Source organism: Pholcus phalangioides, unplaced genomic scaffold (assembly GCF_987345545.1).
Source record: "Pholcus phalangioides strain wild (caught in Gottingen) unplaced genomic scaffold, Ppha-v1.0 ptg000024l_1, whole genome shotgun sequence".
In the NCBI taxonomy this organism is placed as follows: Eukaryota; Metazoa; Arthropoda; class Arachnida; order Araneae; family Pholcidae; genus Pholcus; species Pholcus phalangioides.
Window position 1 is genome coordinate 32,041,696 of NW_028301616.1, and position 26,825 is coordinate 32,068,520.

At 35.9% G+C, this 26,825-nt stretch overlaps 2 protein-coding genes across 2 annotated transcripts; one reads left to right on the top strand and one right to left on the bottom strand.

The window, feature by feature from the left end:
- Window positions 1-286: 286 nt before the first annotated feature.
- On the bottom strand, window positions 287-18,599 carry LOC149069238 (branched-chain alpha-ketoacid dehydrogenase kinase-like). The gene is made up of 11 exons (XM_089251175.1): window positions 17,927-18,599; window positions 14,771-14,839; window positions 13,976-14,086; window positions 12,477-12,524; window positions 12,117-12,236; window positions 11,599-11,697; window positions 10,153-10,226; window positions 8,074-8,202; window positions 5,175-5,267; window positions 4,424-4,588; window positions 287-3,444 (listed from the first exon to the last, which is right to left on the bottom strand). The coding sequence occupies exons 1-11, from the start codon at window positions 18,146-18,148 to the stop codon at window positions 3,300-3,302; spliced, it is 1,275 nt and encodes a 424-aa protein (XP_089107301.1). The 5' UTR covers window positions 18,149-18,599; the 3' UTR covers window positions 287-3,299.
- Window positions 18,600-21,891: 3,292 nt separating this feature from the next.
- On the top strand, window positions 21,892-25,956 carry LOC149069239 (uncharacterized). The gene has a single exon (XM_089250363.1). It carries the CDS (start codon window positions 21,892-21,894, stop codon window positions 25,954-25,956), a length of 4,065 nt encoding a protein of 1,354 aa, XP_089106489.1.
- The last annotated feature ends 869 nt before the right edge of the window (window positions 25,957-26,825 follow it).

A 26,825-nucleotide genomic window follows, 5' to 3' on the forward strand; every position in this document is an offset into this window, starting at 1 on the left:
TTACTTGAGGGGCAACAAATCTCAGGCTCTGAAGAAAAGAGCAAGCAGCAATGAAACCACTGGAGGGCGTGGAAAAAAAGCTTGCAATCCACATTTGCACCTTTGATCAACAATGATAAAAATACATAATTGCAAAGTGCAGTTACTTTGAAGGAAATGCCAATGAGCAAGTTCTATCTGTATTCATTCTTTCGTAATAAAATAAGTCTCTGAACTTTTTGAACATAATATATTACAGTGTAACAGTTACAAATCTCCATATAATAAGTCTGATTGCACAGCATAGTTTCTTTATGATAATTTTTTATTGCATAAATAGCCATGTACAATATCTCAAAAAAAAAGAATACAGCTGTTCAAGACGCATTATATACATATACAAATATGAGATTTTAAAAAAAAACTCCAGATCCTGATAAACTTGAAACACCTAGTAAGCTAATTACATCGCACACACAACGAATTCCTGTCAATGTCATTAATTCAAAAAATGTCAATTATATAAATTTTTCATATTTACACTTCACGCAATAACTCATATATAAAACGAATATTTATACAAATTTATTTATTACTGTCCAATTGAGAAAAGAAAAGGGGTAAAAAACAGATTCCTGTCTTGATTTGTCATTATGCAGAGGGGAAAAAATATTAAAATTGCATTTTCAAAACCTAACGAAAAAATAACACTTCAACGTTAATCAGATCATGTTAGTGATAGAATAAATTATTTAAAAAGTCACTAAAATATCATTAAATAATCTTGTTAAAAAAATGAGATTCATATACAACTGAAGTCTACACAACAATATAACAAAATTATTTTATTCATGACTCTGCAATTTATTTACAAGAGCCTTGAGAAAATCAGAGCCCAGAAATTTCTAGTTTCCAGATAATTTGAGGAAAGGAAAATTTTTTAATTTTTTTCCCCCCCAGGAGTACTACATAGTATGTATGCATTGTGCAGTAATTTCGGTTTGAAAGGGACTAGGCGCAGCCCCCCCCCCAAACCCTATAACAGGTATAATTGGTGTAAAAAAATATTAGACTGCCTTGAATAGACATAGGCCATTTTAGCTTTCAGGGGGTCATTGAGAAAGAGAAGCAAGTTTGACCGTTTTCTTCATGGTGGACAATGGCATTGTCGCCAGATTGCTTATGTCAAGTCATTGGAAAGGCAGTTGAAAGCTATCAGTGTCTCAGCATCATTCACCATCGATCCCATCTCTTCTCAATCATCTCTCTCATATTCACACCCCCTTTTTCACATTGTTTTTTTTTTTTTAAAGCACATCATATTGTGTGTAGCATCTATATCTTATTCAAGTATAAAACTACAGTAATTACTGCTCTTTTTTGCTTGTCTTTTTACTAAATTAAAACAATTTATTGTTTTTCAGATAATTTGAATTTTTTGGTAATCCAAGATGGGCCCCGTCCCCTCTACTGCATACATTGAAAATTGTCAACAAATATAATAGTATATATAATATACAATATATTTGTTGTGTGGTATATATAATATACAATAGAATGCAATAGTTCTTAATCAAGGATTGTCCATGGGGAGGTTTCTGGAGAGCAGCAGGCTTGGATGAGCTAATATGTGATTGTTATGCTCTGAATATTATGCTGTGAAGGAGTCTGTGGCCTTCATCTTACTGGCAAAAGTTATTCCTGGCCTTTGTCTTACTGGCGCAAAGAGTGAATGGAATACAAAATGTTAAGAACTACACTAGACTGATGATTGATTCATGATTTGATTGATATAATTATGGCATGATTTAATTGATATAATGATGGTACAATTTAACTGATAATTGTTTATACATTTTTTTTGTTTTAACGGTCATAGCAACCATATTAAAGAGTTTAAAAATTTGACGTTCTGGTAAAACATGATTTTACTGGAAAATATAAAAATTGGGTAGACAAGAGTATTTCTTTTTCACAAGATTACTGATATTATTATTAACAGTGTATACAGCAGAGCTTGACAAATCGCAGGTGCCAGGTCGCCATGGCGACTAGAAAATCTGTGTTGGCACCTAAAACGTTTTCTGTATGCTTGCTAAATCGAAGTCTACGGATAACACAGAATTTTATTGTTTCATAATGTCTCTTCCAACATCTGAAGGGGTCAATAAGCCCTGGAAAAGTTGGAGAAAGAAACATCAGGACCGTTTTTCTTAACGAAAAATCATGCCTGGCTCCAAAGAAATTTAGCTGGCACCTAAATTTTTTTTACTTTTCAAGCCCTACACCTGCGAAGACTGAATTCTGCAAAACAATAATCTGCAATCTGAGTAAATAAAAATTGCCTTAGGAACTACATCTTTAGGAGAAGTAGTCATTGAGTAAAGGGCAAAATAAAATTTGTGACATCACACACACACCAGTCATATAAAATCAGAACTTGTATCCTACCAATCTATTACTCCTACTACTTGCCAGAAGGTGGCTTGCACAGATGGTGGAGCACACGAGAAGTAGTTTTGACAAGTCATAAGCCTTATCGATTAGTAGGCATTGAATGCCACATCATAAATTGTTTTTTGGCTATAGAAGTATTATTTCAACAGTCTCTCACAGAATGTGCATTGTTGCTCCTAGGGACATCAAACTTTGTCAGGAGCATCCAGACAAGCCGAAGATATTGATTTGTGTGTGCCTATTTATGATTTGAAGTTGTTCTTGTATAAGTGAAAATATCTACTGAACTAACCTGGGGAGCCACAGATGAACCATAAATTGGGCAAGGGAGTCGCAGGTGACAAAAGTTTGAGAACCACTCACTATTCTATAGGGTTTATGCATCTTTCACGGGATAACTTGAATAAATGTATAACAAATTTGCATTGGAATTTTCAATGTGAATGTGGACCCATGTTAAATTAAAATAGTCATGCAGAATTTAATTATGTTATAAGCATTATATTATGTTTAATGTCACGATTAAAATAGACAATTACCAATACTTTTTCACACAACACAATAAATACTTTAATTAGATTGCTGTGGCTATTCAATTTTTTGACAAAACTTGATTTGTCAAGGTATTTCGATCAATTTTTATAGAGAAAAAAAACATTTCCCAGTTGTACTGGTCACATAAAAAAATTTGACACATAACTTATTAATTTCCACATTTATAAAATTTAATATGAAAACACCATCAAATAATTACTGTGCAAACTTCAGGGTAAAAGCAATAGCGGAAAACAGTACACACACACAAATGCACATTAAAAACAATATCTAACCCTGCACTGAAATTATCACATAACTCATTCCCACTATATGCGGAAACTCTCAAACTTGCCATCAATATGGCGCAGGCGTAGATAAGCATCTGTCCCGATTCCTTGCATTGTTTCAATTGTCAGTGAACCACCAAGGTATTCAGCATATGCACGTGATGTTGGCAGACCAAAACCAAACCTGAGTAGAACGAAAACAAAATTTATAATGCCTACATGCAACTAGACTCAACTATCTGGCTCGTAACTTCGATCTCCGTACTACACTGTCTCTATACTTAGTTAAAAATTAATACATAATGATTGTGATTCCAAGAAGCACAAAAACAGGTTTTCAGGTGTGGCTACACAAAATCGACTATTAGAATCTCCTGCACTTGTTAGCCACACCTTAAAACCAATTTTTATGCAGGTTAGAGCGTAAGTGGAAGGACATTGCGCCTGGACATTGCCAGAAGAGGACTAAAAGGGAGAAGCCCTCAGTCATCTACATTAAGAACTTTTAAAAACCGAAAACTGAGTTTTTGACTCTTTCATCTTAGGCCTACCTTTTAACATTTGTGTTATCATTTATCAATGAAGAGTGTGAAATGAGTTTAAATAATTTTTGTAAGAATTAAACTTAGGTTAATGTTTTGAAAGTGTACGGTATGTGTTCATACTGTGCTGTGTACATGATTTTGTTTCCTCCAATCAAAATAGGCATAAAAGAATTCATCCTAACATATGTCCAATACGTAGACCATCAATTCTGTAATAAGTTTTTTAAAAAGAGAGGTACAGTTCAGTACCTAACAAACATTTATTAAGTACTCGCCTGTACTTAGACATCAGAAAATATGAATGGGTTTTGAGGGTGTGTGTGATGCTAAGAAGTGAGCATTTATAAAACTCCAGCCTATCTGGCTTTTCTGTTATCTGGCCACCCTTCCGTGGTGCTGGATAGGCTGGAATCTGCTGTATTTAAACCTCTCCTTGTGGACTTTAACCCTTTAAGCAGTTTTTAAAATCTTCTTGATCAGCATTATAATGCCACATTGGAAATAATGGCGTGTTAAGAACCATAGGTACTTCAGGGTGACAGAAGTAAAGCAGATCATGTTTGACGAGATATCTCGGGATTGCTGGTGTAAGAGTTAAGAAAAATAATTTCACTTTACCCATGCATTGGCCCAGAAGCAGGTCCATCATTTATTTCATTCATGATGTTACCAAAGAGCCCGCCATCTATGCGACGATCAGTTGAAGACCCTGCAGTCGTGAAATGGTACTCCATTACATGGGGCAGAAGCCGGTGAGGTACACCACACCCTCTGTCTGAGATTCTGAAATGAAAATGTTTATTTGAATTAAAAGTTACATTCAAACAAATAACATTAGAGAACAAAATTTTATGTTGAAATATGAAGTGGGAATCAAATTACTGTATCCACCACTCGCCACTGTGGTGGTCGAGTGGTTATAGTGACTGACTCACAATGCGAGGATCCGGGTTCGAACCCCACAGTGGTGGTCTGCTGAAGTTGGTTTTCTGTGGTTCCCAACTTCAAGGCGCAAATGCGAGCCGATCTCCCCGTTAAAAAGTCTCGCCACAGAGAGCAACAGTCCTACAACGATAAATCATTCAATCATAACACTCCACTCATAGTTTGAAAAACTGGTGGCAGATGGCAGCACTACACAAATCAGGGATTACAAAATTATGTTATATCTACTAGCTATGTTGTTACAAGTGTACTCAACTATATTTGTAATAATGATACCAGTTATCAATTTTTTTGGGGCAATTTACTAATCATTTTTGGTGTCAACAAATAAGAAAACCAAACATGGAAGAAAAAGACTATAATAGAAAGCTGTAATGAAAATGAATGACAGATGCAGAAACATAAGAAAAACTGTTTTACAAACCTTATGATAAAATCCACGTCATTGTTTGCAATGGTAATGACGATTGGTGGAAGACTGCTTTCACAAGTATCCAAGTGACTTTCAATAGTTGCCCTAAATACCAAAAAGAAGGTTATTTATTGAAAATGTGAAAATACAAAACCTACAACTAGTAATAAAACAACACAGGAATACATTCCAGGAAAATCTTGGATCACATCAATAAAAATAATTACTAGAGAACGGATTACATGCACTGAAAAGGAGAAATATGCTCTAAAAGTATGCCAAGATGATTAAAAATGCCAACATATGCACTTAAAAACTCTAAAACATCCATCAAAAACCCCATAATATACACAAAATCCAAAAATGTTTAAAAAATTTTAAAATATGTACTGAAAATGAGAATATGGTTTTAAAAAAAAAAAAAATCACCATGCAATAAAAAGCGGACATGTTTTTGAAATGCATATTTTCTACTTCGTGCATTATTCATTAAGAGAAAAATATCCAATACGTGTATAGTCCTCCTACCACAAGATGAGATTTGGCTACGGCACGTCATGTCACATCAAACGATTCTATTTTATCCTAGAAGGACATGCCAATCGTGAAAGCTCAGTCACTGATGAACTTTTCTCTGTATGCAATCGTTTTACCAAAAAAAAATACAATCATCTGACGTGACATGACGCAGCGAAAATCCATCTTGTGGCCGGAGGACTATATATGTTTGACAAATAACTTACACATTTTGTTTTCCTTTTAGGCATTTCTAATTTCTAGTTAGTCCTAGCTGCTCAGTAACGAAATATCAGTAACAAAAGAATTTGTTATGTTACCAGTATTTCTAACAATAGCATCACACAAGAATGGTCAATTTTTATTTACCTTATATTTAACACTTAAAATTTGACTTAAAAATGTAGCGAACAAATAAAGCACCAGGCTTCTAGTTATGGCCCATCATAGCTAACACTTGCTGTGGGTTGAGTTGGCAATCTTTCACTCAGCTCACAACATTCATTAAATTGTTATAAACTACCAAATTTTCCAGTGCTTACATAAATTATTCAACTTCGAAATTATAATATTTTATTTTTCATACAACAGAGAAAACGAATCACTAAATCCTACCTGTGTGAAAAAAAATATTATGAAAATATTATGAGCACTATTCCCTTGAAAAATTATTTTAAAAAATGTGATTGAGATTTCATAAAAATTCCAAAAAATATATACCCTCATCCTGAATATTCTTTGATTTTATGCATTTATATGCCGCTGTGGTGGTCGAGTGGTTATAGTGACGGACTCGCGATGCGAGGATCCGGGTTCGAACCCCACAGTGGTGGTCGGCTGAAGTTGGTTTTCTGTGGTTCCCAACTTCAAGGCGCAAATGCGAGCCGATCTCCCCATTAAAAAGTCTCGCCACAGAGAGCAACAGTCCTACAACGATAAATCATTCAATCATAACACTTCACTCATAGTTAGAAAAACTTGTGGCAGATGGCAGCACTACACATAACAAGTATTACAGAGAAACAACAAAACTTCACGTCAGGTTTCACTACACGTACACGCACATTCCCGCATGTACCGATTCGTTGAGGGGTTCCGCGGAGGGGGGGGGGGTGTGGTGTAGTAGTAGGTAGGGCCTCCAAAAAATGGCTCGGGGATCCATGATGTTCTTAAGTCAGCCACCTCGTTGGGCAATTTGCCTGTTGTGGCGTTGTATTTGTATTTGTATTTGTATATGCATTAATATTAAAAAATATGCAAATGCATTTACATACAATCCGGGCTCTAGTAATTAAAAATGCATCTTTTCACATATCACAAGGACACACTTTAAAAAAGTGCACATCACATAAACATATAAACAATAATGTTCGCTCATCTAATATTAACTCAGTTTCATCAATACTTGAGATTACTGATGATTACAAATCGAGTATTATTTCAAGTACAGCCCATGTCGCTTAATGTGATCACAAGGGGACTAAGGGTTTCATATTACAGCAAAATTATAACTATGCTCGTAAAAAATTCTGTTTGCAAGTACGGTGACCATACATCCCATTTGGTCAAACAAGATGTAGTAAATGGATATTGGTAAAACTAGACAACCCTGTCTTTCTTCCCTACATAACTGGTTGCAAGATTTTCAATTATTCCATTTTTTTTCATTCTAAAATGGGGGACTTCTTTTTTCTCCATTAAACTAAAATCCTGCATTTTTGTTTTCAACCATTGTGAGGCATTAGAATGGGACTGTCTAATGTATATAAAAAATTATGATACTTTTTTTAATGTACGATATGTTTCATTATCATTCAATCCCTCGAGAAAGTCTCTCGGAGAAAGAAATTTGAATGTAGGCAACTGAAACAAACCAACCAAGAATTGAAGAAAATGGATTTTTTTAATTTGCCTTCATTATAGAAAAGCCATTGAAAAAAAAGCAGCTTTAAGCATACAGACTCAGTGCATTGGTCTGAGGTAGATAGATTTCTCCATGCTTGTTGCAACTGCGTCTCTAGTTTCTGATGCTCACAATTGGATGAAGCCATCTTCCCAGCTTCATGAAGGAGTGAATCAACTGAGAAAGGATTTTAACTTGACACAGATATTTTTCGATAAATTCTTGCTCAGGGTTAGGTTACTGACATCAAAAACTGGTTTAAACTGTCAAAAACCTAAATAAATGTTTTTGGATAATGTTGCGAACACAACAGGTATGCTTTTTTTGCAAATAAGCGTATGAACCAATATCAATCATAAAATAAAATACATGTGTACAAGGTTCCCAAAAGCAGAATGGCGAGGGATCAAATTCAAATTTTATGATTATAAATACATTAGTTTCACTTTTAACAGCATATAACTCACTCTTTTAGATAGACTTTCAACTTACCGGACAGCATTTTTTAGAAGTTCTGGGATAATATAGTCCAGCGGTGTCTGAATGTATGGAAAAGTGGCTGAGACATGTCCATTCAACTTGATAACTGGTGCTTTACCGTACTTGTGCACAGCTGTTTGTCTGAAAACAAAAATATCTTGTAAAAATATATATAATAAATTTTGTCGAGAAAGCTAGAATAATGCAACATGTTTTTTATAATAAAGGTTCATATAAATTTGATCATCAATACATTTTCATGGTTCATGACCTCCCTTATGTTATTGAACCAAGAGATGAGATGCGTTTTATGCTTTCTGAAAATTTGAATGTTATTGCAAGAACCTGCAAATTTATGCAAAAACATGATAATATACAATGAAATACTGAACCATTTCATTTTTTCAAAAAATTAAGCACCCTCAAAGCCATTTCAGAAACTAAAATACAAGAATTTTATTTTTTTTACTAAGTTTCCTTCCTGAAAATGAAACACACTCAATTTAGAAAACTCAGTTTTCTTTGAGATCATAGATGAACTAGAACTATTTTAATACTGCATGTACATTCTGCATATTTATGGAATCTTAATACATTGATACAAGTTTTAAAAAAATATATATTTATATAAAGATCATTTTTGACTAGCAGCACAATATGCTTTATAATTAGAATCAATGCAAAGCATGTTTATCTTAGCTGCTTCACACACACAGGCATTAAACTGGTGATTTTCAAAATTATAACTAATACACAAGTTAGTAAGATTCTAAAGTAGTACACAAGTTAGAAAAATAAGAACTATGAGAAGAAAAGAAAAAAAAATGGGAGAACACACATACACACACACACAGCTCAGTTTTCTGCAACAAGTATTTCAAACGGTGTACACATAAAAACCACATTCGTAACAGAAACATGTATTAAAAGCATGTGTCCAACACTGCACCAAAGCAAAAAGACAACACAAGACAAACAAAGGCGCAAGCACTCTTATGTCATCAACTACAAAATAGAGTAAAATTGAAAAAATGTGTTTGTCATGTTTTTTGTGTGGGTAGTCATTTTAAACAGCTCAAAAAGAAGAGTAGAAACCCTTTTTTAGTAAACTGGAAAAAAACTGTTATAAATTCAAAGCTATCATCATTGTTCCTCAAGAAGAAAAATTCTATAACTCAGACTGAAATAAACTATTTGTTTGATTACATTGTGTTTAAATACAAAAAATTGTGGGAAATAGAATGATGGATTTTAACGTGAATTATTCTTTTTTTCTTTATTCCCCGCAATATATATGTGGAGGGGGGGGGGTGCAATATTGGCATTATTTAAGTAAGACAATCCATCTCAGAAATAATTTTTATGGCTGCAGAGATGATTTGGAACTTTTTAAATCGTTAATATTTGAACTACTGCTCAATGTCCATTGAAGAGTCGGCGACTTTCCTATCTGAAAAATTTATAAATACCCAAAACCTATGGATCGAATCCCTCATGACAAAAGAAAAAAAAGAAAAGAAGTTAAATTAAAAAAACAGAAGGTAAACCCTAAAAAGAAAAAATAGTGATTATTAACGGAAAAAAAAATACAATTATAAAAGCGTTGAGTAGACTGGCAAATACATCTTCTCTGAAAGGCCTACGGATATTCTATACGGATAGTCTTCAGAAAGCCTATATTTTCCTGAAAAGAAAGTTTTTAGAAAAAACTCCCGTTAGTTACTATCTGATTTGTTCTGGTTCAATACAATGTAAAAACAGCCATTTCTGCCACATTTGCTTCACCAGAACTTGAACATGTGAAGGGAGGAAGTGTGATCGTATAAGATGGGTAATGCATGAACTAAACTTGAAAAGAAAAATAACAAAGATACTTATAATGGCTAAGCGAAAAGAATGATGTCTACAAAAACAATATTTAAAAAATCAAGAGAAAATTATAAGTAAATAGAAAGCAACAATAAAAGCCAGGAAGGACAAGGCAAACACGTCACAAGTTCGATACAATGAAGCAATCAAGAGGCAGATGATAAAAAGCTCCACACTTCATAACACAAGACAAGCAAATCACTAATGAGAAACAAAACTTACCGAACAAAATCAGCCCATCTCTCAATGACATCCTTCAGCTTCATTGAAACATTGATTATTCCAACATAGTTAGCCTAAAGCAGAGAGAGATGAACAGATATAAATACATGTGTTGAGACATGTGTTCAGACATTGCTTCTGAGCTAAATAAAAAATGCAGTCGAATCAAACGTAAACAAGAATTTTATTCCAGAAAGGTAGGGTGTTGGTGGGCATCCTTCTAACAATTGTTGTCAATTGCTTTGAATGTTTTCAGCATCTTTCCTCTTATTGCCATCTACTGCAACTCGTATCTATACTCAGTACATGATGCATGATGAGTGGGCAAGAGGTACGCACATCTGTTGGAAAGCACATCATAAAATTTTACTGAAAAAGGCGTAAAACCATCTGAAATTTTGAAGGGTCTCTGTGTACAGTTCAGAGAAATTATTTCTAAAACTCAAAATTGTGATTGACATAAAAGTTTCAGAACAGAAGGACATAATGCGGTCAAAAGTTAACCCATTAGCAGATGAGCATCACTGCAAAAAGCATTCATGCTACTCGCGAAATTATTGAAGTTTATAGTCACACAAATATATATATAAAGATTTTATACAGTATTAGCTATGAAAGAGCTTAATTCATCATTGAGGATGACCTGGACCCTGGAGAACTGGAAAGTGTCTACTGGGTGGATTCCCTCTGCCTTTCTTCTTTATGACAATGAAAGGCCACCCAGGCCATACACTGCTACAATAACTGAAAAGCTTCACTTGTGAGCTCTGGAACATTCTCCTTTTTTTTTTAGTCTTATTTCCCCTGCAACTACCATTTGTTTAGATCATTTAAGGAGCACAATGATTTCATTATGATGCAAGAGTGGAGAAGCACTTGAGCTATCAGCTGTACACACATCTTTCTTATTTCTTTGGGGAAGGGATTAAAACTCATTGAAATAAAAAAATCTATTTCAGAAAGTAGGAGATTGTGTAGAAATGTTTTATTTCATTTTTGTAACTTTTTATTCCTTTGAAAAATTAGTATAAAACCACTCTGGTTTGTACTCAATTTGCCTATGTATATCAATGAAAAAACATCAAAGTTTCTCATTGATTGAAATTGAATGCTGTCATCAGATTCATCAATGCAATTTTTTTTCAGAATTGAAATTCTTTAAAGTGATATAGATCTAGAAATGAATGAGAAAAAATCAATATGTAAATAACTATTCTTGATGCAGCGTTTGTCAAAACTAGAAACTGTATTTTGTGTAGCAATTGTAGTTCTCAGTAATTTTAAAAATGCCAAATTAAAAAATCAGTAGAATGCAAACCTTCATAATTGTTGCACAACTCGAAACATAAGCTATCAAACATCTAGACATACAGAATATCTATACAGATTTATAATACACATGACGTACATGCAACTTCATGCAGCCAGATCATAAAGAGTACTCACCTTTTCATCATGAAGGCCAATATGATGTTCGGCAAGCATTCGCAGACCTAACCTTGATGTCAATGTGCGATCAAGGAAGTTTTGCACAAGATTTTCATTCTACAAAATGTCCATTAAAGAATCATAAATCATCAGAAAACACAATAAACAATTGATAATTTTAAGAGAAATCATTCTTGTTTTTAAATGATACAATCTTATGTTGGCATTTAAGCCCTGCACTGCCGGTATTGATATTAATTCACACAATCATTTTGAATCGCTCTCAATTTATTTAAAATTTTTCTTACTATTTGAAAAGTTAAGAAAAAAAAACAGGAAGGGATAATTTTTCCAGAGAAATGTTCCATCATTCAAAATACATTTTTCTAAAGAATCTGGATACATATATATACTATACATACACAACTTCTATCACACCAAACGAATGATATAAGCTACTACCAGCAAATAGAATAAGAAATAAAATTGTGAGTAATCGTGAAATAAACGCTCATGTTCTCAAGTTCATTATATACCTTGATATGTTTTCGACATTCTCTGAACCCATTGGCAAGTTGAGTAACGACATCTTTGTGATCATCTAGAAGGCCCTGAAGTAATTCACAATATCCTTTCTCACTTTCAAAATCTGTGATCTGTAAATAAAATACAATAATGAAATTGCAGAGGAAAAATTAAGAATTTAGCACAATCTCATTTAGATTCTCAACTGAATTATAAACACTAACAACTGTTCAAGGAAAAATTAGAATGTTCGCATCAGGGAAGGGAGCTATGCTCATTGTTTAAAGAAATCCTAATTATAAAATCCAAAAAGTATGAGCTGAGTTTTTAGATGAAGGAAAAAAAGAATTAAAAAGAACATTAAAACTTACCGAAGGATATTCAGTCAGCATGTAGAATGCTCTTATGTATAGTTCGTGCTGAAACGTGAAAATATGAACTTAATGACTTGTTATATATGGCATTTTCTTGTATACAGATTTCATATGCATTGAGATTTGAGTAATGTATTTTTTAATGCTTTCTAGGATCATGGGAAGAGTACACTTCCCGCTTACTTCTTATTGTGAATTTTTAGTGGGGGAGGTAACATACTTTCCACCCCCAAAAAAACTTAGTAGGGTGGGAACAAATATTCAATAAAATAAGTTATTCCCTTCAATAGTGTTTCTCAAACAATAATAGATCGCCAAAAAAATTCCAGAAATTTGAAAGAGGAAAACATGGCCCTTCAATGGGGATCAAAAGGTATTTACCAGTTGTGGGGAGGACCATAAGATTTTTTTAAATTTGTTGCTGGTAGCTTTCTTGTTCACCAATTTTCACAAACTGCAATAATTAAATTCTTAATTAATGAACACACTTTTATTTATCTTTTCAATGATGTTAGGGTCCTGTACATTTTTGTACAGGACCCTTTTGTACAAATCCAGAAAGTATATTTCTCACATGCTCTAATATATGTAGTTGTTTTAAAGCTTGTACATAACTGGCAAAAAAAAGTCGCCCCAAAAATCCTGTGGTCTCCACAACCAATAAATATCACTTTTTTAACAAACATGTTCTTACAACAAATTATTCCCACAGGAACTTTGTTTACTGAACATGATCATACCACTAAGTTTACACTTGAAATAAAGCAGAACCTCCCAAATCCAGATGCTTTGACCAAAATTTTTTTAACCAAGGGCTTTTGATATTTTTTCTTTACCCAAATCCTGTTTCTGCTTTCCCTAATTCAGTAATGTATTAATACATTGGCCATTTTATTCACCACTTATTGTGTCCACTGAAATTTTAAGGCTTTTTGGGAAACAATGGTGGCAACTGTGTATCTCAGTGTGTATGTCACAGCTCCTCAGAGCATCGCCGACTTTTGTCTGGAGCATCACTACAACTGAATATATTGAGTGTATGCCTATTTATGCTTTGAAGTGGTTCTATTATGAATGCACAATATTTGTTAAACTATCCTGGAGAGCCGCAGGTGAACCATGGACAGGACAAGGGAGCCATGAGCGACAAAATTTGAGAACCATTGGTGTATGGTGGTTCAGCATAAATGGTGAAATATGCTACATGAGGTTTGGTGAGATCTCACTAATGCCTGTAAGAGGGTATATGCATATCTGAATATCCATGTGTCATCAAATAACTTTATTGAAATGTTACAAATTTAAGGGCATCATAAACCAGAATCAGAATAATTAAAAGATAATATAATTAAAATAGAGTGTAGCACACACACAATTATATTTTAATATCTTTAAATTGTGGGAGAACCATCTTGTTGTTTGTCGCCACACTTACATACACATTGAGTATAAGAACAGAATTAAACACATGTACCAAAAAAATCCCCATAACTTACTACAGCCAAGATGATAGGATTACATCCAACGATGAATGGAAGACTTCGGAAACCAGCTACACGATGTGCGATTCTCACAGGCAGCTCCTTATGTAAATACTGTGCACTTCTCTGTAATAAAATTAGGCTTTTCAGTTTTGAGAACAAAAATACAGTAAAATTGCTTACAATAATTGAAGACCAGAAATGGTAAATATAGTAAGTGCCAAATCTGAATTTTGTGGGAGTGAAAAACAAGTTTCAAGCACCGTAGACCAATGTGTTAAGTGACATCTACTAATGACTTTTTCAATAAAATTAGTGCGAGTTGGACACTCACATAGTTTCTCCAATTGACAATCTTGGTATTTACTACATTTTGACAAGAAAAAAAGTTTTTTTGGTACTTAACTGCATTTACTATTTCAGGTCTTCAATTGATCACTTATTTCCTTCAACTAATAGATCTATTATACACTTTTGAAAGACATAATTTCACAAGATAATTCTAAATAAGTGCATCCTTGTACTAATGATTTTCAATAAGTTTTTTAGTAAAATTTAAAATTTTTCAAAATTATTCAATTCATTGTCATATCTCTCTGATTAGCACTAGTTTCAAATTCCAAACACAATTCATATGAACGAAACTGATTGACTGAATAATCACAGTTACGTTTTCAAATTGACAAAAAATTTCAACATACACATGAAAAAAATGGTTAGGTGAAAAGATTTGCAATAAAGACTTTTTTAACATGACTTCTTGTAATTGACTATGATACTATTTTTAAAATAATGTATAATAAATAATACCAAAATATGGCTTCCGTCAGGATTTCTACCAGAGTATAAAATTGTTGCTGGAGTTAATCGAACTGATGGCTGTAAGAAAAAAAAGAAAGTGATAAAATATAAGTTGGAAAGTAAATCAAAAAAGTTTTTTCTCGCAAAGAAATAAAGACAGAACTTTGATACAGAAAAAAATCATACCTTTTCAAACAGGAAAAACACATGATATAAAGTAATCTAGTGATTGCTAAATCATGTGCAAGGGAAATATTTTTTGATATAAAATGAAACTTGACAAATCCCAAGTGAAGATAAACTGAAAAATTGGTATTGGCACCTATAATTTCCTGTGTGTAGCCTAATTAGAATAGTTAAGTTTAAAAAAAAAGGCAATAAAACTCAATATTTTCAGAATATATGTCAACATGTCCACAACATACAAAGATTTTGTACTGCTTGGACATCTTGAATGATCATAAAACTGAATATTTCAGTGGCATGAGTGACGAGCATCTTCAGGTGACTGTTAGTGGCATGCTGTAGAATGCAGGGAACAACTAGTGCACGGGAATACAATACATACTGTTATAGATGAATGAATTTTTCTTGGCCTAGGAACACAAAGTACTTTTGCACTATACAAGTCCTTAATACTTGTTTGTGCATGTTTATAGGGGTCTGTCCATTTGAAATTTGAGTCTATTTTGTAGACCCTTCACAAAATTGCAAATCTGAAAACCGATCCACAAAATACAAATTAACACAAATCCATAAATTTTGTACTTAATTTCTTTTGTACAAAATTAACCAGATTCATTTACTTATTTTCACAAAATTAAGGATCATTTTCATAAAAATAAAGATAATTTTCAAAAAAAAGACACTATAAATAAGTCCAGACAGACCCCCCCCCCCCGCCTGATATATGGTATATACTCATATACAAGCCTGTTTGTGTGTAAACCTACCCCCCCCCCCACACCCCCACTTGAGGACCATCGCATTTATAGAAAATTTGAAACCAGTGTACAAATCGATCCTAAAACAAAATTACACACATTCTGGGAAGGGAAAAAATTTATATTTCTAAAATATGCAGTCGTGTTACTGTTTTGTGTGCTTTCATCCTGGCTGTAATAGCTTTAGTACTATGCATATGGCTAAATTTCCAATTTGCCATCTCTTTTTATAATGCTTTTATAATCTTTGTAAATAGTCCTCATATCATTCTAATGTTAAAATAACAAGCTATCGTTACATTTTACATCTGCTTTTAATTTAAGGAGATGTCAAACAAAAAAAAAATTGACAAATTTTAACAAAGGGTGAAAATTAAAGTACTGTGAGTTTGGTCAATGATGGCGATATATTTACGTATTACCTATCCAGTACTTTTATATGCAACTTTGTGGCACTAACTTAACCTTTATTAAAACTAATGAAATGAGGATTTTTCTACTCCCACTTCTGTAATACAATTCATATTGTTGGGTTTCATTAAGAAAATAGACATGTGCTACATATTAAGAACTTGTGCAAGTAACTTGTTCGAAAAAAAAAAAATGCTTTTCATTCATATTTATCTGTAACCCTTTTGTTAATTAAAAAGAAAATAGCTGGTTCCAGAGGTAAAAAAATAGTTTTAAATATTTCCCCTTTTGAAGTAAGTTAACCCTTAATTAGCGTGGTGGGGTTATATGGACCATCTTACTTTAAGTGCCTTTCAAGCTAGTTGTTTACACGTGTTTGACAAACTTATGGTGTTATTCTACTTTTTCTTCCCTCTATATCATTGATCAAAGTTTCCGTGGGGTCAAAATGATCCCAGCACACCACCTGCGTCTTTTTTTTCTGACTGCAAAAGTTCAGATTTAAATGGCATATCGGAAGAGCACCAGTTTTCTCGATAATCATTTCAAATTAGTCGGAAACTTTTGGACAAGGGTAAGCATGAGGTAAGTATTGTTAGTGAATTGTATGCAAGATCTGTGTGATAAACATGTCACAGTGTTGTTTACAAGTACTGTGTTACTGACTTAGAATACGACAAATTTTGATGCTTGAGAAATTATAGTAAATATTATTTTAATATATAAATTTTATTTTCTGAGAACATTTCAATCATATCTGTTTTTTAATCATGAAAGTTGTGTTCAAAAAATTTAATAAATAGAAAAACATTTCAAAAGTCATGTATCCCTCCATTCCTTTTGAATGTTTGTTTTAATAAAAGAAAATTTTTAGAAAAAAATTTAAAATATTTAATGAATTAATTGACAGATGAATGAAGTGTCATGTAAAAAGCCCATTGCTTTTATGAAGACTCTGTTGAATTTTAAAATGCATTAATATTTGTTGGGGTCAAAATGACCCCATGACGCCAGTTACGCACAAATTTTCACAACGCAAGTTAAGGATTAAGATTCTCGGAACCTACTTCACAAAAGTAAAAGTTCAAATTTTGAATTTCAATTTTTGCCACTGGCAAAAATATGGTGGAAAATTTTTTTTGACAGGATGGTTTTTCCTAGTTTTTTCCACTATGGCAAAAACTTGTCAACCCTGATTTATCTTAGCTACTACATTATTCCACTGTTCTGGAATCATCACTGCAGAATTTCTTGACCAAGTTCACAGTGGGTTTAACAGAAATAGCTCATGATCATGGCATGAAACTTTCCCAAATTTTGCTAATCATTCTTATGCTATCAAGGAAATATACTTTCATTAATATATTGCAATCTGAACTTTCCAATACTTTTTCAGTCTTGATGACAACAAAAGAATCCAGATTCTGAATGTTACATCCCTTGATGTATAGGTTAAAGCGTAATCAGCATAAAGTGGCACACATTCTCGATGCACTCCAGCTGAACAAAGTTGAAATTATAAAAAAAAAAACCAGTAGAGAAAAATCTAGTCTTCCTTATATATGGGCAGGCGATAGCCCAAATCTTGGACTTGGCCAGATCAACTTCGGGCTTGGGCAATATAGCATACATATATTGAGTAGGCCTATACGTTCTCCCCCCCCCCCCCCAAAAAAAAAGTTGAAATGACGGGCCTGCCCAGGCCACAACCCTGTTAACCCCCACCCTTGTGGAGAGATCACTTATTTCCAACACAATGCCCAAGCTTCATAAAATTAGACAATACAAATTTGTTGATCAAGTTACTCACCTTCGCAGCAGCGACGTCTATGGCAGACTGGTTGAAGAATGACTGGACGCTCCTAGCACCATTCCTGGGCTGGACGTTGTAGTGATGTCCATCGACGTTGTAGGACCGACTCGAGGACGAGGAACACAACTTAAAAGTCGATTCCAGGAAGCTTTTCGAGGCGAAACCCCCGGACAGAGCTTTGGAGACGACGGCATGTCCACCCTTCGTGAAACCCGCCATGGCTCGCTATTAATTAATATTTAAATCTACAAACTAATATAAATTATGGCTAATTCTTTTTCCCTTTCTTTCCCCCTTTTCTATTATTATCACAATTGAGAGAGAGCGTCGAAGTCACACACACAAAAACACAATATATATATATCACAAAATCTTTTCTTTGTAAATTTTCAAGCCTACCGATTTTCACAACAAATGTGGATTTGGTTGGACAGCTCCGGGGGTAGCAAGAGTCGATTCAAACACTGTAGGAAATGGAAGCGAACACTTTTGCCCATCACACATACATGCAACTACTATAAATATACAAAATAATTACGAAATCGGGCTAAAATATTCAAACGCGACTTGTATATACAACGAAAAATAATAATAATCTACGTTGAAATGAGTCCACGGGAAGTGGATCCATCCAACTTGGGTGGAAAAAAAAAGAGCTGTGGAGAGAAGGGGAAGCCAGAGGATTTAATTTGGCCTCGATCGTGGGGTTACTCTGTCGGTGTCTGTCGCCAAGACACCCGCCAAGGTTAAAAATCTGATTTTTTTTTGCACCTGTCTTTTTACATCGTCTTTTTCGAAAGTAATTTCGTAATTGATGATTGATCTAACGCGAATATGCTGATTGGCTAATTCCTGTGATCACATACAGCTGATTTAAAAAACAGCTGAATGTATTTCTTTTGTTGTCGCAGGGCCGTGGGATCTTTGGCGGGGTCCCTAAGCCAGACTTTTCACGGGCCCTTTTATGTGAATTTATAGCATGAAAAAAAACGCAAAGAAAATTAATTGCCCTGGGCCCCCAGAGTTGGAGCACTGTTACGCCCTGCCCTTGTGGGACCATGTGAGCAAGGCCTTCTTAATCATGAGTGCAGCTGAGCCTCAAGTGCATTAGGGGCCTCGATCGAGACCGTACCGAGGGGGAAGACTTGGGGGTGGGGTTCCCCACGAAATGTGAAAAAATAGAAAAAAAGATGGCCAAATCTATTGTTCTATGTCTTTGCCCCCCCCCCCCCCGAACGAAATTTCTGGTTACGGGCATGGGCTTTGTCATGAGATTCGTGACCCCCACATCCTGCTGCAAGGCTTCCAAGGCAGTATATTTAACGCATCGCCCCACACGGGCACGGTCCAGGTTCCTCACAAAAATGAGATACAATTGAAATTTTCGAAGAAAGAATGAATGTAAATCCATTTACTGGTATACTCTCAGATAAATCACTTGGCCCGTGTGTAATTAAGACCGCTCTGCCCTAAGACGGATGATAGGAAACCCCCCTCCTCCATAGTCCCCTCAGGGCTATATTAAGATCATCATTGGCTCTTGGGCCAAGTGATTTTTCTGAGTAAATTCTTAAGAAAATTTGCTACCCCATAAAATGTTCCGCCTCGCGGACAGTTACTTCCTTTCCTCCCTCATGTTTCGGCCCTAGTAGTACACGAGGCTTGAGCCGAGATATAGTTATTTTGCAAAAAAAAACGTAAACCCTTCCCCCCCCCCCCCAAGTAGGACATTTGTTCTGGTTCAATGACATTTTAACGAGTGGGCCAACAAATTTCGAGAATAAGCATGCAAATTGGTCGTGGTATTCATGATATTCTTGAGACGACCCTAGCTGCTTGATTCCGTTACTGCGATATTTTGCACCCATAGCTTGGACAGGTAGCTCGGTCTATTACCCTTGAAATGGAAGGGTTTGAATTTTCGTGTTTCCGGAACACGGTGACACTGTCAACTGACTTTCCTCATTGCAGGCATATTCCGCTTCCTTTCTCGAGCAGCCAGGCCCCTAGACCGGAATCTTTGGCCGGCCCTCAGGTCAAATTTTTCGAGTAAATTCGGGAAAAGCAAAAAAAAAAGTGATGAATGTCCTCCGGACTGGATCCCTGTCAGCCAGCCAAACCCTTGCGGGGGGCATGTAGGGCCGCAAGTAGGGAAAGAGCAAGCAGGTCTAGTGCCCTGGGCGCTAGACTAGGGGGGCGGCGCTAAATTATATTTTTAATTGCTCCTTTTGCATATCACGGAAGCGATGAAATGCGTGCCCGGGTGGCAAAGTATCTAGTTGCGGCTCTGGAGACATGATTATAGGTGATGTGGGAGGGGGGGAGATATGAAACTTATCAAACATGTTATTCAGGTAACCAGCAAACATACGTAAAAATTATGTGCAATCCGGTAAAGAAATTGGAAAAGCAATCTGGAAACGCCTAACTTTTTATCTCTTGCTCCCAACACAAGATGGAGTTGATGTCAACTTTCGCTTTTCTTTTCTTGTGTATTTCTTATTATTACTATGTCTCTCTCCCTCTCGAAGGGGAGAAAGGTGTAAGAATGTATGTAACAACCCTCCAGTGGGAGGTTGTCTTATGTTAGTCCCCTGCGTGTTATTGCGCGCATTATTGAATCACCCTTCTCACAGAATTAAAATTTGTTGAGTTTAAAAACACAGGTGTGTGTTTGAGTTCATGGTAATGACCATGGCCGTTGGTCCGTCATCGCAGGAGCACCAGTGAACCTATAGATTGATATTTGATTAGTGAATCGAGCATCAGTGAACCTATAGATTGATAGTTGATTAGTGAATCAGCTCAACTTTGGATACTTTGGATACTCAACTTTTCTACTCAAGAAACTGTAAGTAGAATTTCACCAAATTCATATTTCGATTCGCACAATGGCGAATTTAACTGTGTTGAGTCGACGTAAGGGCAACGTCAAGGCCCAAATCACCAGACTTGATAAATTCTTGTCAGATAATGAAAGTGCTAGTGAGGCAGTAATTAAATGTAGAAAAGAAACATTAAACACGACAAAAAACAATTTTAAAGAGTTGAAATTGAAATATTATGAAGTGTTAAAAGATGATGAATTCGAAGTTCTAAATGTAGAGCTCTGTGAAATTGAAGAAAAATTAGAGGACATTGAAATCCGTTTGAGTTTGTTGAGTTTCGTTCCCAGTAAAATCGAAACTAATACTTCTAAGCAAAACGTAAAACTGCCAGAAATTCCCCTGCCACAATTTAGTGGTAAATATGAAGAGTGGACCTTGTTCAAAAATCAATTCAATTCTTTGATCACCGAAAATAATAACCTTTCCGATGTACAAAAACTGTATTATTTACAAGCGGCCTTGAAAGGTGAAGCTAGACAAGTTCAAAGCATTGAAGACAGTTTTGATTCGTTATTCTCTGCACTAGAGAAACGGTTTGAAAACAAACGTTTAATTGTTGATACGCATATCAATGCATTAATTTCAATCCCTAAAATCACCCAAGAGTCGGCTAAAGATTTGAGAGCCTTGCTAGACAACGTTTTAAAGCACCTGAGAGCATTAAACATTGCAAATCTTAAAACAGATGCTCTGAGTGAAGTAATATTATCCAATATAATTCTCAGAAAATTGGACAGAGAAACAAGAAAACAATTTGAAATGACTCTAGAATCTACAGAAATTCCTAGTTGGGACAGTTTGATTTCATTTTTGGAAAGCAGATGTCAGTTTTTGGAAGGTGTCACGCGAACCATTCCCGTTCGTGAGCCTCACAATTCACCTATAAATAAATCGAGGACCTTTGCTGTAAAATCCTCTAACTACGGGAAATCATGTCCTGTATGCAAATTAGAACACTCCATATATAATTGTTCTGAGTTTCATAAGCTAAGCACAAATGAGAGGCAAAATATAGTGAAAAAGAAACACCTGTGTTTCAATTGTTTAAATGACTCCCATACAGTAAATGAATGTATGTCCAAGGGCTGTAACATCTGTGGTTACAAACATCACACCCTCCTTCATAGAGTTAAAAGAAATGACTCGTTAGAAGACAAAACAAAAAAAGAAGGAAAGTCGCCTTCGCAAGCATCAAACGTACTCCCGCTTGCTGATAAACAATCCGATGAGATGGGGGAAGTCAGTCACACATCGACCCTCATAAACAGCACTCCTCGACAAGTGACGAATAACTACGTTCTTCTGGCTACAGCGGTGGTATACGTGAGGGATTCACGAGGTTGTTTACAACCATGTAGAGCGCTGTTGGATAGTGCATCGCAGTCAAGCTTTGTCACTACCGAATGCGCAAAGAGACTTGGGCTGAAAAGAAATAAAACTTTCGTCTCTGTGTCTGGGTTGAGCGGCTTACCAGTAAACATAAACCAGAAACTGCATGTGGTAATTTCATCTTCAGATGACAAGTTTAGGCGCTCATTGGAGTTGCTAATAGTTCCGAAAGTGATGGGTTTCAGTCCTTCCAGATATATCAACAAATCTGAAGTTTCCCCTCCAGAGAATATACGGCTAGCAGATCCCGACTTTAATGTTCCGAATAGAATCGACATTTTATTGGGTGCCGAAATATTCTTTGAGATTTTATGCGAACATCGGATTACCACATCTAAAATATCGTTGCAAGAAACTGTTTTTGGTTGGATAGTTTGCGGTGCGGTGCAAAACCAAACCGAAAGTAATGTGCGATATTGCCACTTATCAAATGAATTAGAACATTTAGATAACACCTTGAAAAGATTCTGGGACTTAGAATCCATAAACGAAAACAAGCTTATTGAAAGTACTGAGGCATTTCTTTGTGAAAAGCATTTTTGTGAGACTCATTCCAGAAATGAGGCAGGTAGATATGTAGTGCAACTACCTCTTAAATCAGATCAAACACAATTGGGAGATTCTTTGGCTATGGCTAGTAGAAGATTGAACGCAACGTGCAAACGACTAGACAAGGATGAAGATATGAAAAAGCTTTACGTGTCCTTCATGAAGGAGTATGAGGATTTGGGACACATGGAAGAACTCACCTCTGTTGCAGTTCATCACAACACCTACTATATGCCACATCATGGCGTTCACCGACCTGATAGTGCGAGTACAAAACTTCGCGTTGTCTTTGATGCATCAGCCGTCTCTTCTTCAGGGGTGTCTCTTAACAATTTGCTCATGAATGGTGGAACTATTCAACAGGATTTATTCTCAATTATGATAAGATTTCGTCAACATAGATATGCTTTCACCGCCGACATTGTAAAAATGTATCGGCAAATTCTGGTTGAATCCAGCCATTGTGATTTGCAGAGAATCGTGTGGAAAGAAAATCTGAACGATCCTGTTAAGGTGTTTAGATTATTGACTGTCACCTACGGTACAGCTTGCGCTCCGTATTTAGCTACACGTGTGCTGAAACAACTTGCGCTAGACGAACAATCTCGATTTCCTTATGCGTCCAAGATTGCACTCTCGGACTTTTATGTGGATGACATCTTGTCTGGTGCACATGAACTACATGACGCTCTAGAGCTTCAGCGTCAATTGATACAGATGCTCCAAACTTGTGGAATGACACTTCACAAGTGGTGTTCCAATTCGACACTGCTAAACGCAGTCAACCATGGCGAGAATGGATACAGTTTTGATGCCAAGGACAATGTCACTGTGAAAACGTTGGGCTTGGCTTGGAATCCCCAAAAGGACTATTTCACGTTCAAGGTAAGCTCAAACCTATCTTCCGATTACACCAAACGCACCGTTCTCTCGGATATAGCGAGACTGTTTGACCCTTTGGGTTTGCTAGGGCCTATCATAGTTAAGGCAAAAATATTCATGCAGCGTTTGTGGCTGTTGAAATTGGACTGGAATAATACGCTTCCAAAAAAGGAAGCAACCGAATGGTGCAAGTTTATTACTGCCCTGCATGTTGTTAATGATGTATGCATTGATCGTTATTGCTTATCTGGTGAAGGTCACTCAATTGAAATACATGGATTCGCCGATGCTTCTTCTGAGGCTTATGGCGCAGCAGTTTACGTGCGGTGTCTTTCTGAAAATGTGTACAGCGTTAAGCTTTTGTGTAGTAAGTCAAGAGTGGCTCCACTCAAGGTGACTACTATACCTCGTTTAGAATTGTGTGCAGCAGTGTTGCTGTCCAAGTTGATCAGTAAGGTCGTAGAATCTCTAAGATTAGACCTTAAGAAAATTATTTTGTGGTCAGATTCAAAAATTGTTCTGGCATGGATCAACACCTCACCTCATTTGTTGAAAACTTTTGTAGCCAATAGAGTGGCAGTTATTCAGGAAATAACTAGTGGGTATAAGTGGTACCACGTTAGATCCGAAGACAATCCAGCAGATCTGGTGTCACGTGGCTTGTCTCCTGACAAATTAATTCACAATGAATTGTGGTGGAGCGGTCCTGATTATTTGAGATCAGAACTTAGTTTTGATTTAGATCCACCTACGTTGGCAGCAGAGGATGAGACATTTGCGAGTGAATTCCAGAAATCCGTTGAACATTCATTGGTAGCAAGTGTTGATGATGTTATAACACCCATAATAACGAAAGCCAGCAGATACACAGCCATCATTAAAATAGTTGCTTACATGCTTAGATTTTGTTCTAATGCCAGATCTAAGACAGATAAAAAATCAGGTCCACTCACTGCCCAAGAACTTGACGTGGCAAGAATAAAAATAATCCAGATAGTCCAAAGGGAATTCAGTGAGGAATTGAGGAACTTGAAGCAAGGGGCTCAAGTCTTCACTAAAAGCAAATTGAAAAATCTCAATCCCTTCATCGATCAGAAAGGATTGCTTCGCGTTGGTGGTCGCATAAATGAAGCAGACATTTCGTACAATCAAAAACACCAGATAATTCTACCAGCCAAACACCGACTAACGAGACTGATTTTCGAATACTATCACCGTAAACACCTGCATGTAGGTTCTCAAACCTTACTGCATCTCGTTCGCCAAACTTTTTGGGTTGTTGGTGCAAGAAACCTTGCAAGAAAAATAGTTCATGAGTGTGTAACATGCTTCCGTGCACAACCGACCACTCTTGAGCAAATAATGGGCAACTTGCCTAAGGAAAGAGTAAACAGAACTTTTCCATTCAACGTTTGTGGAGTAGATTTTTGTGGCCCATTCTACGTAAAATTCAAGGGTCAGAGAAGGGGCCAATTGCATAAAATATATGTTGCTTTATTCGTGTGTTTCGTGACTAAAGCAATCCACCTAGAATTCGTGTCAGATTTGACAGCAGACGCATTTATTGCATGTCTAAAGAGGTTTTTTGCTAGACGTGGGAAATGCTCATCAATATTCAGTGACAATGGCACTAATTTCGTCGGTGCCAACACAGAGTTGAAACGTCTTCATCAGATGGTTGTGAAACCTGATGAATCTGTGGCTAATTTTTTCGCCTTCGAGGAAATCACATGGAATTTCCTACCTCCAAGAGCTCCAAATTTTGGAGGCTTGTGGGAAACTGGTGTCAAGTCCTTCAAGCACCATTTCAAAAGAACTGTTGGGTCTTCCAAACTCACGTTGGAAGAGTTCCAGACTGTTATGACCCAAATTGAAGGAATTTTGAACTCCAGACCAATTACACCTCTATCGCCAGACATCAATGACTTTGAGGTCCTAACACCAGCTCACTTTTTGATTGGACGATCGCTTAACACCGTTGTTGAGCCTGACCTGTGCCACCTTGGTGATAACCGACTATCTCGATGGCAGCTCACAACACGATTCGTTCAGACCATCTGGAAGCGTTGGCAGATGGACTACCTAAGTTCGCTCCAGCAACGAAATAAGTGGCACTTCTCAAAATCTAATGTGCAACCAGGTGCCATGGTGATTGTCAAGGAAGATAACGTGCCGCCGTGTAACTGGTTACTTGGAAGAATCGAAGAAATCATTCCAGGTCCAGATCACAAGGTTCGCGTTGTGACTGTACGAACTAAAAATGGACTAATCAAACGATCCATAGCAAAAATTTGTTTGCTCCCGCTTCAAGAGAAATGAAGTGACTTAGTCTTCATGTAATTTTTTATCTAGTGTTTGTGTTTATCATATTTTAGCGGATATATTTTGGTATTTTCATTTGTGCATTTTAGCTGCATAATTTCATTGCATATGATAATGATGTTTTTTTTTTAAGCTTTTCAGAATGGATATTAATTTGAATTGACTGTACATATGTTTGTTGCATTTTGAATCAATTGCAACGCGTGTTTGATTACAGCAGTTATGTGTTTAGATTTGTTTCAGTTCATTTTGATGCCTAAGATAGGATATGCCTACACAAGTAAGATGCATTTATCTTGCAAATGTATTATTACCATTATAGTTATATGCTCATGATTCTTCATAATTACTTTTTCAATATGTATTGTGTACAAGTTTTGATTTCAAGCATTTTTTAATTTCTTTTGTATTGTGTTAAATTGATATTGGTTGTAATTAGCATTACAACGCCGGGCGGGATGGAAACGCCTAACTTTTTATCTCTTGCTCCCAACACAAGATGGAGTTGATGTCAACTTTCGCTTTTCTTTTCTTGTGTATTTCTTATTATTACTATGTCTCTCTCCCTCTCGAAGGGGAGAAAGGTGTAAGAATGTATGTAACAACCCTCCAGTGGGAGGTTGTCTTATGTTAGTCCCCTGCGTGTTATTGCGCGCATTATTGAATCACCCTTCTCACAGAATTAAAATTTGTTGAGTTTAAAAACACAGGTGTGTGTTTGAGTTCATGGTAATGACCACAATCAAAAATTGTCAGTTCATGCTCGGGGCCAGGAAAAATAATGTTTATGTTAGCGTCCTCTGCCGTTGACTTGGAACATTAATTTCTGAATTGATGCATACATAGGAATATGGTTTAATCTCTCT

Coding starts and splice junctions, on each gene's coding strand:
- LOC149069238 (XM_089251175.1), bottom strand. CDS start 18,148: ATGGCGGGTTTCACGAAGGGTGGACATGCCGTCGTCTCCAAAGCTCTG. Junction 14,840..17,926: donor TAGACGTCGCTGCTGCGAAG/GTGAGTAACTTG, acceptor TTTTTCTTACAG/CCATCAGTTCGATTAACTCC. Junction 4,589..5,174: donor GACGTGGATTTTATCATAAG/GTTTGTAAAACA, acceptor TTTTCATTTCAG/AATCTCAGACAGAGGGTGTG.
- LOC149069239 (XM_089250363.1), top strand. CDS start 21,892: ATGTCCAAGGGCTGTAACATCTGTGGTTACAAACATCACACCCTCCTT.